General features: G+C 51.4%; 1 protein-coding gene across 2 annotated transcripts in view; it reads left to right on the top strand.

Moving 5' to 3' along the window:
• Cdh4 (cadherin 4) overlaps window positions 1-14,487 on the top strand; it is a 495,273-nt gene that overhangs the window by 478,082 nt on the left and 2,704 nt on the right. The window contains exon 16 of one of the 2 annotated variants that reach the window (XM_085696921.2): window positions 164-3,648. The exons of the other annotated variant lie outside the window; for it this stretch is intronic. Coding sequence (XP_085553047.1) covers window positions 164-370 — 207 coding nt within the window. The 3' untranslated portion in view covers window positions 371-3,648. Of the gene's footprint in view, window positions 1-163; window positions 3,649-14,487 lie in introns of those variants that run through there. 2 annotated transcript variants of the gene reach the window in all.

Raw genomic sequence — 14,487 nt, 5'->3', positions numbered from 1 at the left:
TGGAAACACCCTGCAGACTAACATATGCAGCAATTACTGAGTACCTACTGTATGCAAGATCCTGCCCTCCTCCCACCTGCTGGGATGGGTCTTCCTCTGTCTGTGAGACCACGGGGCTGACAGCACACACCCCACCCTAACCCCTCGTCTCTATGATCCCCAGGGACTACGAGCTGCAGACAATGACCCCACGGCACCCCCCTATGACTCTCTGCTAGTCTTCGACTATGAGGGCAGTGGTTCTACCGCAGGCTCCGTCAGTTCCCTGAACTCCTCCAGCTCCGGGGATCAAGATTATGACTACTTGAATGACTGGGGGCCCCGGTTCAAGAAGCTGGCGGACATGTATGGGGGTGGCGAGGAGGACTAGCCAGCCTCACCCCTCCCGCCAACATGAGAAGGGCACCCGAGGCTGAGCAGCGGGACTGAGCCAAGGCACCGGATTTGTCCTGGTGTCAAGAGGCCCCTCCCCACTGCCATCCCCCAGGTGGAACTGTGCAGTAGGAACATAGGCCACCAGGCGCCCACCACCACTGCGGCATCTCAGTAGCCACGAACCGCAAAGGGAGAGCCAGAGGCACAGCCCTAACTTGAATTTCTTACAACAAAAGCACTGTTAAAATAAAAAAAAAAAACAAAACAAAAGTGCCTTTTGGTACACGTGACAGATTCCCTAACTCAGGAGTGACTGAAAGAGGAGACAGCCGAGGCCCCAACTCTGCCCACCCTGCCCACAGCCCTGACCCCATCTGGTCCCCTCTGAAGGCAACATGCAAGGAGTGGGAGAGAATATGTCTTTTTTTTTAAAAAAAAAAATCTTTTATTAAGAAAAAAGGGGGGATGGCTTATTTGCAACAGTAGTATGGGGTCCAGATGGCCACAGCTTTTGTCATGCCCGGTCAGTGTCTCCTGGGCCCTCTGGGCTCTCCAAGGCTGCTAAGTGAGGATGAGACTTTCCAGTGCCAAGAAGCACTGGGCTAGCCCAACCCCATCAGCAGAGACTTCTGTGTGGACTCGGCTTTCACCTGAACTCATGTCCTGCCCACCGAGATACTGTAAATAGCTGGGGAGGGTGTGATGCCGAGAGGCCACCCCAGTTGGTCCTCACCTCTGCGTTTGGCCACTGCCATGTCCACCAGAAAGCTACTCTGGACCAGCTGTCACCCCCGGTACCACCAAATGGCTTTGGTAGGAAAGCGTGTTGTCCAGAAGCCACAGCATCCTGCCGAACCCTGGCAATACCCTTCACAAGGGATCCCGGTGAAGGCACAGCAATCACAAGCACCCCTCAACGGAACCCCCGAATGCTCTCAACCCACTCCCCAGGCTGTGCAGATGGCAGAGAGCAGAGCCTGTCAGACTGTGGCAGCTGCTGGGCCTCCTTGGGCCCATTTAGCCCAGGCTCCTGCCTGGCACCAAGAACTGCTATAGATGTCAGGCAAGACCTATTCTAAGTGGCCTGTGAGAGGTTCTCTCACTGTGCCCATGTGACCATAGACGCTCTGGCTTGGACCCACGTTTCCACTGTTCTCTGGATCTGGTATTGCACTTTCCGTGGGTAGCTTGACACAAGACAGGCTGAGCAGGGTGACCACTTCCGTAGGACAAGGACTGTGAGATGGCAAAGCTGCCTTTTTCACCAGAGGAGAAAACAGGCCTAGGTCATTCACATGTCTGGGCCCAAAGGAGCCCTGGGATGGGGCAGAAAGGCCACACTGGAGGGGCACCCTGTGCAGTTAGCTTCCTGGCTCCCCAAGAAGGAGGTTGAGAGTGCTGGTAGCTTGATGTCTGGGTCTCCTTGGGGAGACAACGGAAGTCCCAGCATTGATGAAAAATAAGTTCCTCCTGAATCCCCAGCCTATACCTACTACTAGGGGCCAGGATGGCTCCAAAAGGGCTGGGGGTACCCAGGAGATAGCATGCGCCCCAGCCAGTGGTCTCTAATTCATGGCTCCTCGTGACTCTGGCTTTACACTATGGCTAGGTTCACCCCCTTCTCCAGACTGCTTTGGATGCACCAGAGTGAACTCATAGGTGCTGAACTTATGGGTATGACCCATTGGATGTCAGGGTTCTTTCCCAAACCAAGCCTGTCCCCACTCTGAACTGCTAGACTTGCGCTGGCCATAAGTTCAGCTGTGTCCATTCTCACTGCTCCTATAACTGCCCTAGGAGGTAGGATGGACAGGGGCCTCTGTAGCTTCCTGGGAATCATCTTCCTTACAGCCAGCCAGGCCAACAGAGCTAATAGAATGCCAGGGGTGGGGAGGGGGCGGGTTGTGGAGATAATAAGCTCTCCTATGCAAATTGCTCGGGGGTCGGCAGTCAGTAAGGGTGGTACTGAGCTTGGCATGACCACTGGTAGGATGGCTATGGGTCAAAGCTGGGGGAATAAGAAGAATTTTCTGGGTTTGATTTTGGGAAACCCAAGAACCGTGAATGCTCTATTGAAAGTGTGCATATGATTGAGAAGTGTGCATGTGATATGGTGTCATGGACTCCTCTGAAGTCCCAAGGCCTTCTCAGAGCCCTGGGACGGGAGGGACCAAATCTATCAGCTATCTGGAGGAATGTCCATGGGGTTCCCTAAGAGCTGGACAGCTTACCCCTTTCACCCAACACCCCCAAATGGCCCCTGGGGCTAGAGAAAGATAGGGTTCCACGCATCCCCAGACTCATCTTGGAACTCTGTTCCAAGGCCAACAAGTTAGCATTAGCGAAACATACAGTCAGTGTCAAATGTTTCTCTCCCGTAGCTTGTAGATACGACACGTCTGTGGTCAGGGCCCAGCCAAACTAGGCTGGTGGTCAGCTCTGTGTAGTACGAGGACATGGTTTAGTTCCTCTAGGGAGAAACCTGCGCTGCTGAGCGGCTTGGAAGAACACCTGGGCACAGTCAGCCTCGCCACACCTGACTCCCAGCCAGCAGCTTTTCTCTCCCATGTCTTTCAGCCCGTCCAACATGCTGGGCCTCCTGCCACCAAAGTGTCTGAGTAATGGCCAGTTGTTAGGCCCTCAGAGATGCATCAATGTCCCCAGAGTGAGTGCATGGTCCACTGAGAGTGACACCTCTGTGCTCTCTAAGGTAAACGGGGAGGGGAAGTTCCCACTTCCACCCAAGCTGAAAGGCAAAACCAAAAACTCAAAGTAGAATCGCCCTGCACAGAGCGCCAGGTACGGTACCGAGCCGGCTCTGCCCCACCAGCCGGCCGGTGGAAACCATCTCCGTGTATACCTGGAACGCATCTTGCTTTTTTCTTCCTCTCCTTTTTTTCATTATGGTTTATTTTGTTGCATGTTTATTTTTGAAAATGGACAAATGTGTAGCAGCCCGCATGACCGTGGTTGTTTTGGGAAAGGTACCAGAGTATGACGTGTTCACACTGCAGCTGAGCATCGTGCGGTGAGACAGATGTTCCGACTTTTTTGTAATTGTCAACAGCACAAATATTTTGTATTGTCGTTTGTATCATTTTGTATTGAAAAAAAAAGGGAAAAAAGGGAAAGAGTCGATGTTTCCAATGTGTTTTTAGTGCCAGGTGGTCTTGGTTCCGAAGGGAACAGGAGTTTTGCGGATTGTCGTGTCCTGGAGAGGAGTCGGGCGTTAGCACGCTGCTCCAAAGGAGGAAATAAAATCCCCTTTTAAGTCGTCGGCCTCCAACTCGTTTGTGTTCCCACACATTTCGGGATCTGACCGACTCAGGGCCATGGGCAGGACCTGGGGGCAGCTGGCGCCAGAAGTGAGACCGCGTCACACACAGCAGCTTCTTGGATCCCTGCTGTGTCAAAATTTGGGCACTGTTCTGGGCTCCAGAACAGAAGTATATCCAGGCCCACGCCTCACACATCTGAGGCCCACGTGTCCTGTGCGTATTTTAGATGTTTAGGTTATAAATCAAATGCATAGTTAAAGTGTGCTCGTCAATAAACACAACTTGGTGACACCACAGAAAGGCAGATGCAGACTGAGAGCAGGTTTTTTCTGTTTTATTTTTATGGTGCTGGGGATCAAACCCAACCCAGGGCCTCTCCTATGCTAGGCAAGTGCTCTACCACTGAGCCACATCCCATGCCCTAAATTTAGAATTCTCACAGTCAACGTGTGGCATGCAGGAGTGAACTGGGCTAGGCCTATGACCTTCCTACCCTAGCATTGACTGATGTGCAGGGAAGCTGGGGCCGGCACATGGGTACTCTGGTCTGCATGTGGCCTCTTTGCCTAAGCGTTCCTTCCCCCCAAACCCCTTGGAGCTTTAGACAGGTCCACTTTGTAAAAATAAATAAATAAATAAGGAAAGAAAAAAGAAAGAAAACTAAGGTGTCTTTAGATGGAGCTTGTACAGGCTGGGAGACAGGCTGAGGTGATCTGGGATAAACACCAGGGTTCTGAGACCCTCGGTGGACTGAAGGAGGGATTGCATGGTCCCCGAGTACTGTGGATTCATTCCACTGTCATGGGGCACAGTCAAATCTGTCCTAGAATGCCCCCCACACAGACACTTGTATGTATACATGTGTATACATACACGAACACCTGCCTATATGTATACATATATATGTACATGCGCATGCCTGCTCACAGGTATATGTTGGTGTGTATGTAGACTGAGACTACGTGTTGGTTTCCTGGCCACCCAGACCTGAATAATCACAAGAAACTATATTAATTGCAACATTGTTTGGTCAATAGCTTAGGCATATTCCTAGATAGTTCTTACATATTAAATTAACCCATTTCCATTAGTCTGTGCATCACCACAAGACTGTGAAGGTTCCAGTATCTTTCTCCTTCAGTAGCTATACGGCATCTCTCTGACCCCACCTTCTTTCCTCCGCTATCTCTGCTTGGATTTCCTGCCTTGCTCTATTCTGCCCTGCCATAGGCCAAAGCAGCTTCTTTATTAATCATGATAATAAAACATTCACAGCATAGAGGGGCATTCCACATCATGTGTACACACATGGACACAGATAGGCCCCAACCACTGGCATTTTTCAGTGCAACCCATCCTAGCTATTGTTGGCATCATCAGGAACCACAAACCAGAGAATCACTCACAGATGATGCCTTGACCGGCTTCACTTTGAGTTCACCTGTGAGCCCTCTCTCCTCCCAGCCTGTTTCTGGGCCCTCATTTCCCCCTCACCTCTCTTCCTTCGCTCTTCCTGCTTTCCTTCCCTTCCTTCTTCCGGTCACTGCCTTGTCCCAGGCAGGATGTAGCAGGATCCATGTCCCCAGTCAGAACTGAACACTACTGGAGTTGGAAGCTTCACTGTGCTGGGAACAGGAGGGCCACACATCATGTCTGTACCACAGTCCTATTATTGGGAGCTAGATGGCTGACATGCCCTGCTCTCTGCAGACACAGGTCAGCATCAGCCAGCTTTCTACCATCTGGGGTTGTCACTCTTGGTCCCCAGAGGGCAACTTAGGGAGTCACATCCAGGCCTTGTTCTCAGTAGCCTCCAAAGCGTTCTGGCATGTTGTCCTATGCGTGGGGATGCTCTAACCATCTTCACAGTCTCCAGATCCATCCCAGAACTCTAGAAGCTGCCCTGCCTCACTGGTGGGGGGCGGAGCAAGGACAGAGATAAGTCCGCCCGTCTCAGGCGCCTCTGCTAGTCCCACAGAACCAGACACAGGAGGTTGGAGGCTGAGAGAGGAAGAGAAGCCTGAGACCTCCCTGGGGCCCTTGGTGGCCAGGCAAGGGTAGAGCCAGCAGGTGTTCCTGACAGCTTCCAGCTCTAAGTGACACCCACAGGGTTCACTGGAGCCACAAGTTCGGGGTCTGTTCCCACACAGCACAGAGGCGCCAGGCCTGGTCTTGGAACTGGCAACCACAGAACTGTGAGAAGTTAGTTTCAGGCACTCTGTTACAGCAACACAAAGGCACCAGCACAGGGCCCAGAACACCATCCGCACTCACCAGCCTGCTGCCAGAGCGCTATGTGGGGACTCCCATGCGCAGTCACATCCAGGAGACAAAGTTCCAACAGCCAGGGCCCACCTGGCACCATGTCCTTGATCGGTGTCATTTCCTTCCTCCTCAAAACCAGCCAGAGAGCCAGATGCCGGAGTCGTCAAGGAGGGCACCAATCCTAGTGTATCTGCCGTTTGTTCCGGCCCATGACTGGCAGCCTCTCGGGACTCTGAGGGGTTTTTCTCCTCTCGGGTTCTTCTGCCTCCATCTTTCTCCACTAAGCACTTAGCTAAGCGGCCAGCCTCTGTGTGTCCTCGGTTTGGCGTTTCTTTGCCCCAAAAGGACTCGCGCTCACAGAAATATTCATGCTGAAGCCTGTCTCCTGGAGACAAGCGTCAGCAAGTATCCCTCCCTGGAGCAAGCCATGTGTCCCAGATCCGTGGTGTCAAGATGCCCTCTTGGCTACCCAAGTGACATAACTGCCCCCAGGCCACCAGTGGCTGCATCCAAAGGTGAAGGGTGTTGTGGACTGGACCAGGGTTTCCCAAGATAAATCTGCTTGGACGTGAGCTCGTGATGTGGTCCAAGTTTCCTGTGTGTGTGTGTGTCAAACCTCAGAGTCTCCCCAGGAATACAAGGAAAAGGACTGTCGTCCTGGGCCTGATCTTGGCTGGAGTCTTGGCAGAGCACTGGCTTCCACTCCAGCTCTTCCCAGCTTGGTAAACCAGGTTCAGCCACAGCAGTCCCCACCTGACCAGTGTGCCAGGCCCTTTGCCAGCAGCCCAATGAAGGTGAGACCCCCAACCAAGATATATATCACAGGTTCCCACAGAGGAATCGCCTGTGGCCCATAGGTGGCTCTCTTCCACTCCTGGCCCCTGACATCCCAGCTTTCCCAGCTAGAGGACCTCCTCAGCATCTTGCCATCTGGACTTCACCTTCCTGGGTAGCATGGGACCCTCCAAAGGCAAGGACAAGACTCTGTCCTACCCCACTGCCAGGAGCAACATGTAGCTTTCCCTAAGAGGCTCGTGGTGAGCACAGGCCACATAAGACCAGACGGCATTTGTTTCAGGATGGTAACCCAAATCCCAGTTCCTAGAAGTACAAGGAAATCTGAAACTCGGTGTGTCCCAGGGCTCAGGCTCGCCGGCTTCTCTCTCCCATGCCATGTGAGCATGCCTCTGATTCTCACAGTGGGAACCATAGCTGGCTTTGGGTTGCTCAAGCTTTCCAACTGACCCGGTTCTCTCCCTGCTGGCCCAGGTCCCCACAGCAGCTCACACCTTCATAGCCACACAACTGCACCCTGCCACATGAACCCACAGAGGCGAGGCCCTGGCTGAAGAGAAAACATGCCCACCAGGACCTCAGACCCAAGACCCTAGACCAGTCTAACCTGAAGATGTACCCTTCCTTTAAAAATGGCTCATTCTAGGGCAGTGGGCTCAGACCTGGACACCCAGCAGGCAACACTTTCCTCCAGCTCAGGAGAAGGTTACAACCTGTGCTTGGAGAAGTTGGTATCTATGATGGCATGCATAACAAAAAAAAATCACTCACGCAGTTAATTATGGTGCAACTGATAAGGGCAGGAACAATTAGCTCCGTGTTTATTTTGAGAGTGCTGAGCAGCTAATGACATTTACGGCTAGGCAACTGCTCTAGCTGGGAAAGACAATGGGGGCACACTCCTACAACCAGCCTCCTGGGACCAGCCACAGGATCCCTGTCCCAGCTCCAAGGCACAGGACTTGTTGGCCTAGAGGTAGGGTCTGGGAAAATAACCTGTAAAATCCGACTCAGGCCTTTTTCTGGGAGCCCAGAGACTCCTCTTCTGCTATGGGTGTGGGAGACCCAGAAACACCACTCTACAGGCCTGCACCGGGCACAGCCGCCTAACTGGTATTGACTTTAGAGGCAGCTGTCAACAAACTCAACAGCAGCATATGAGATGGAGGCCGGGTTCAGCCACCTCAAGAGACTGCACACCCACTGACATGCACACGTGTATGCACACACGCATGTGCGTGCACGCATGCGCACAGACACACACACACACTGTTCTCCTCAGCCTATCACAGGCTGTCAGGCACTGCTCGAGGTACTCTTGTGACTGAGAGGAGCAAGGGGAGGCACCAAGGTCTCCATCTGAGAAGCCTATCCTTGCAGGGCCTAGCCATACCCAAGACGTCCATATGGGCCTGAGTCACTCAGAGTCAATACTCTGTGGGGAGACTTCCAGAGTCCCGGCTGAACAAAGTTTCCACCCTATATTTTGAACATTACAAATTGAGATCTTAAAGATCAATCCTTGGGGAGCTGGAGAGATGGCCCACAGGTTAAGGGGGCTGAGGGGCTAGGGAGACGGCTCAGCAGTTAAGGACAATTGTCGCTCTTGCAGAGGACCAGGGTTCAAGTCCCATTACCCACACAATGGCTCACAACCATCTGTAACTCTAACTCCAAGGGATCTGACGCCCCCTTCTGGTCTCCACAGGCACTGCACACATGTGGTACACAGACATACATGCAGACAAAACACTCATGCACATACTGGGGGAGGGAAGGTTCAAGACAAGGTTTCTCTGGAAAGCCTGGCTGTCCCAGAACATACTCTGTAGACCAGGCTGACCTCAAACTCAGAGATCCATCTGCCTCTGCCTCTGCCTCCTGAGTTCTGGGATTAAAGGTGTGTGAAATCACTGCCCAGGTAAAATTTTTAAAATATATTTTTAAAAAAGAGATCAGTTCTTTAAGCCTCATAATCCTTGTGTTTCAGTCCTCACATCTCTGAAGAAAACATCACAGAATTAGCTTTGAAGAAATGGCCACTGGTGGTTTGAATGTCATTGGCGCCCATAAGTTCATGAGGAGTGGCACTATTAGAAGATGTGGCTTTACTAGAGTAGGTGTGGCCTTGTTGGAGGAAGTGTGTCACTGTGGAGGGGTGGGCTTTGAGGTCTCATATATGCTCAAGCCACACCCAGTATCTCAGTTCACTTCCTGTTGCCTGCATGAGATACAGAACTCTCAGATACCTCTCTCCGGCACCATGTCTGCCTGCACACCACCCTATCCCACTGTGATGATAGTAGACTAAACCTCTGAACTGTAAGCTACCCTGATTAAATGTTTCCCTTTATATGAGTGGTCATGGTGTCTCTTCACAGCAATAGAGACCCTAACTAAGACATGGCCCCTTAAACCTGGATGCTTTGGAAGTGTCTGGGACTCAGTTGCCCCTTGCCTTCCAGCCTTTTCCCTGCAGAAGCGGAGGCTCAGAAAGATCGTCTGTCCCGTCAATGCAGAATTGCACACCGGCTGGCTTGACTTGAAATGGCATTAACAGTGGGCAGGGCCAAGGTGGTGTGGGCACTTCTGGCTTGCCAAGGCCACTCACTCTACACCCACCTCTTGGTAACCACCCTGGAGCCCCCAGACAGCTATGAAATATTATAAACACAGGGGCAGGCCCTGACACAGGCACAGGATGCCCTTGCTGGTTACAAACCCATCCCAGGCTAGGCCTTGGCTAGCCAGAAGTGCCCACTGCAGGGCAGGGGCAGAGCACTTACTCAGTAGGAGACATCCCAGAGGAGGATGCTAACTCTGCATGCTAACTCTCTGCATGCCAGAGAAGAGGCCTTGACAGACCTGGGGAACAACCTGGGGTAACATAAGAGGACACAAGTGGACCTGTAGTCCCAGGGGCTGGAACTACTATGCCTGGCCTCTTTCTGCTTTTTAATTTTCTGGAATGATTGCCATGGAAACCGAGAGGCCAGGTGGGCAGAGTAACTGAGGAGAAGATGTGAGCACTGGCCAACACGGGCCTGGAAGTCCATCTGTGGCCCTTCTTCCATTGTCCCATCCGCTGCAACCCACCGCCAGGAGGAAGGGGCTGTTACCTTGTCTAACACTGAGTCACAGAGATGGAAACACTTGCCAAAAGGATGTCCATGACAGTCAAGGATGAAGACCAGCACAACCCCCTCCACGTGTTGTGGGGTTGCTGTGGTCAGGCGCCATAACTGAGTGGGTTAAAGTGGTAGAGATTGACTTTCCCCCAGTGCCGGAGGCCAGCGTCTGATCCTGGACACCAGGCTTGTTTCACACACATCCGAAGACCTCATAACCATATTGGCTCCATCTACCACTGCAGCCTGCCAGGTCCACAGAAGCTGTAGCCTCTGCTGACTGCAGATGCTAGCCCTAGACCCTAGCCTGTTGTGAGCCTGGGAAGGCCCAGGGCCTGGAGCCTCCTGACAAGAGGCCTCTCAGGATGTCCCCAGCACACACACCTGTCTGCCTTACAAAGAGGTCTACTCGGTACACAGTCTCTCGTCCAGAAAGCCCCTGGTAACTGTCACTCACTGAATGGCCAACTGCTGCCTCTAAGACCTCTCCACAGCCAGGAGCCTGTCCCTGTGTCCTGCTTACTGCCACAGGCAGCCACACCCCCTCGCACCTACCAGGGGCTTCTCAGCCAAATGGAGCTGTGTCCCTGAGCTGCTCTGTGGCTCACCCTATCCAGGGGCCACTGTAGTGTCTTTCTCTCAAGACCGATGCCCTCTTTTTTATATTATTAATTTTACTTTATGTGTATGGGAATTTATCTACATGTATGTCTGGTACCTAGGGAGGCCAGAATAGGCTCCTGGAACTGGAATTACAGATGGTTGTGAGCTGGCTAGTGAGTGCTGGGAATTGAACCCACGTCTTCTAGAGGAGCAGCCAGTGCTCTTAACCACTGAGCCATCTACAGCCTCTGGTTTTTTCTTTTTTTTCTTTTTAGACAGGCTCTCTCTCTGTAGACCTGGCTGGCCTATTACTATATATACTCCAGGCTGGCTTCCAACTAACAGACATTCTCCTGTTTGGTCTCCGGAGTACTGAAATTACAGATAGGAGTTCCTACATCAGTGTAATTCAACAGTCTTAGTACAATCTGATGACTGCTGATGGCTACCTACTACTGTGTACCACCACAGTTGTGAAACATGTTCCTGTCTGCTCGGCATGCTCTCTCCGTGTCCCTTGCAGTCCACCCTTGGCTTCGTTCCAGAACCAGCGCTGTACTTGCTGTCACCAGGGCTCCCTGTCCCCAGACACCCTCAAGGGTGGCCACTCTGAGCAGAACACCACCGAGAACTGCCCAGACTGATGCGCACAGCATCCCCCTCCACCTCACTTTGTGACACTTCCCTCTATGAGAGTCCACCACTCACCTGTTTCCATCCACACACTACTGAAGGACGCTGGCTGCCCATAGCGCCTGCTGTGAATGTTCACCGGTAGTCTCCACTGGGGACAGACCCTTCTCCTGGGTGGCCTGTGCTAAACTTCTTAGGACACTGCTGGGCCCCACTATTATGCTGATCCACAATAGGGGGGCCCTTGTACAGCCCCACAGAGATCTGCCTCTCAGCATTTAACCATCCTGTTCAGCCGCATGCTTCCGATGGCAGTCACCTTGCTGCCACCTTAACGGGCATTTCACGGCCAAGCACCAAGCCTCTCTTTATGGGCTTGTTACCATGTGCACATCTCTGGCAGCTTTCTGCTCAGAACTCACCTTTGGTGCTCTTCTGTATGCTCTGCTATTTAGTGGCCTTCAAGTGCATCTCTCCAATCCTTAACACTTAACACTATCTGAGACAACGTCAAAATTTCATGTGGTGCCCCCTGAGAAGTCTTTAGATTCTTTCATTTCTGAAAGCATTTCATCCCTTTCTTTTTAAAAAAGACATTTTATCACGTAAAATCTTGAATTTTTCTTTGAGTGTTCCAAGTATGCTGTGCCATCATGTCCTCGTTCTTATTTTCCCAACAAAGATGTCAGCCTTGGTTTCTTTGAGACAGGGTTTCTCTGTGTAACAACCCTGGCTGTCCTGGCTGTCTCTCTGTAGACCAGGTTAACCTCAAGCTTACAAGATCCACCTGCCTCTGCCTCCTAAGTACTGGGATTAAAGGAATACGCCACCACTGGCCTGGCTAAGTGTTTCCTTTTTATACTGGGTTTTACGTGCCTTGATATTGCCTTTTCCTTTGTATTTCATAGACTCAAATTTTATTGAGTTTAGGTTTCATCAAACTGAAAACAAAACAAAGCCTCTTAGATCTGGAGAGATGGCTCAGCAGTGGAGTCTCGTTCCCAGCTCTCAGGTCAGGACTGCCAGCATCAGGAAAATCCGACACCTCCAGCCTCCGTGGGCAGCTGCACTTGTGCCCACATGCACGCACGCACACACACATATTTATGTACTTATTTATTAAACATTTCCACCTCCTCCCCTCCTCCTATTTCCCTCCTGCTCCCCCCACTCCCCCTCCCCCTCTCTCTTCAGTCCTAAGAGCAGTCAGGGTGCCCTGCCCTGTGGGAAGTTCAAGGTCCTCCCCCCTCCACCCAGGTCTAGGAAGGTAAGCATCCAAACAGAATAGGCTCCCACAAAGCCAGTTCATGCAGTAGAATCAAAACCCAGTGCCATTATCCTTGGTTTCTCAGTCAACCCTCATTGTCAGCCACATTTAGAGAGTCTGGTTTGATCACATGCTTGTTCAGTCCCAGTCCAGCTGGCCTTGGTGAGCTCCCATTAGATCAGTCCCACTGTCTCAATGGGTGGATGCACCCCTCGCGGTCCTGACTTCCTTGCTCATGTTCTCCCTCCTTCTGCTCTTCATTTGGTCCTTGGGAGCTCAGTTCAGTGCTCCAATGTGGATCTCTGTCTCTATCTCCATCCATCACCAGATGAAGGTTCTATGGTGATATGCAAGATATTCATCAGTGTGGCTATGGGATAAGGCCAGTTCAGGCACCCTCTCCTCTGCTGCCCAAGGAACAAGCTGGAGACATCTCCTTGGACCTGGGAACCCCTCTAGAGTCAAGTCTCTTGCCAACCCTAAAATGGCTCCCTTAATTAACATATCTACTTCCCTGCTCCCATATCCACCCTTCCTCCATCTCAACCATCCCATTCTGCCAAGCTCTCCCCAATCCTCCCCTTCTCTCTCCCCATCTCCCCTTCTCCCCTACCCCAACCCCACCCCCGTGCTCCCAACTTTTGCCTGGCAATCTTGTCTTCCAATATCCAGGAGGATAACTATATGTTTTTCTTTGGGTTCACCTTCTTATTTAGCTTCTCTAGGATCACGAATTACAGGCTCAATGTCCTCTATTTATGGCTAGAATCCACTTATGAGTGCATACCATATTCATCTTCTTGGGTCTGGGTTATCTCAGTAAAGCAACACACATACTTCTTAAGAACAACATTAGTTAGTCCTGTGTCTGCTCCCCATACAGCCTGCTTTACTCCAGCAGGGTGCTGTGTGTCATGACGTCTGTGGTGTCTGCTCCCACCTGTCTTCCACAGCCCAGACGCTGTAGCTCTTACTTGCCTGTCTCCTCCTCTCTACTTCTCTAACACTGAACAGTCTCAACGGCTGGGCTTCTTCATGTACCACTACACCTGTCCCCTTCCTAAGTCTGCTTCAATTACTTGCATTTTTTTCTCTCCAAGCTGCTGCCGTTTCTAGTTCTTTGCACACCTGGGACTTCTACCTTAAGCAATGGATATTTTTGTGTCCCTATAAATATCCTTTGGTGTTGCTAAGGGATGCTTCAGTTAGCTCAACGTTGGAGCCTTTATCAAGCACAAAAGGCTCCAATGGCTTCTGAGCTCTGGGCTCGGTCCCACCAATAGGGTCAGGGGGTGGAATGGTTAATCTTGTAAACTTTACAGGATGACCTAAACCTAGATGAGACTTTGGACATGTCTGTGGATGAGGTTTCTAGATCAGGTTATTGGTAGCAAGATCTGTTCTAATGGGGGTGGCACACCATCCCATGGGCTGAACTGAATAAAAAGGAGGAAAGGAGCTGAGCCCTAACACCCATGTCTGCCTCCTGACTGGATCCAGCTTGACCAGCTGCCTCGAGCACCTGACACCAGGACTCGCCCACCATCCCAGGACAGACTGCACCCACAAACTTTAAGCCACAATAAACTCTTCCCTACTCGTTTCCTGCCACATCTCTCAGCTAAAGGAACGAGAAAAGTAACCTGCCAGGCTTTGGGATTCACGTGTGTGCATGCACATGGATGTACACATGCCAAAGAACACACGTGGAGGTCAGAGGCCAACTTGTGAGTCAATTCCCTCATTCCACTACGTGGATCCCAGGGATTGAACTCAGGTCGGCAGGCTTGGTGGCAAACCCACTGAGCCACCTTGTCTGCCCCAAGCTGCAGGATCTTACTTCTTTGTCAGGCACACGTTTTTCCAAATCACCTTCTTATTTTTATAAGGATATCTTTTTTAAAAAACATTCCAAAAAGGAATCACGTTCCACTTTATCTTTAACCTGTCTCAATGATAGAGCAATCTCAAGGCATAAAGTAACATCTGTCTCCTGTGTTCACCGTCTGAATAGTTCACTATAGATCAGCAGACATCACAGACAGGCCAGACTAAGGAAGTCCGTGGACTCCTCCCTGCAGGAGGGCAGCACACTGCTTTGGACACCAAAGACTTGACTCTGACAATGCACTGAATGCTTACT

This window comes from Myodes glareolus, chromosome 10 (genome assembly GCF_982192425.1).
Source record: "Myodes glareolus chromosome 10, mMyoGla1.1, whole genome shotgun sequence".
Lineage (NCBI taxonomy): Eukaryota > Metazoa > Chordata > Mammalia > Rodentia > Cricetidae > Myodes > Myodes glareolus.
This window is presented reverse-complemented; position numbering and strand designations above follow the sequence as displayed.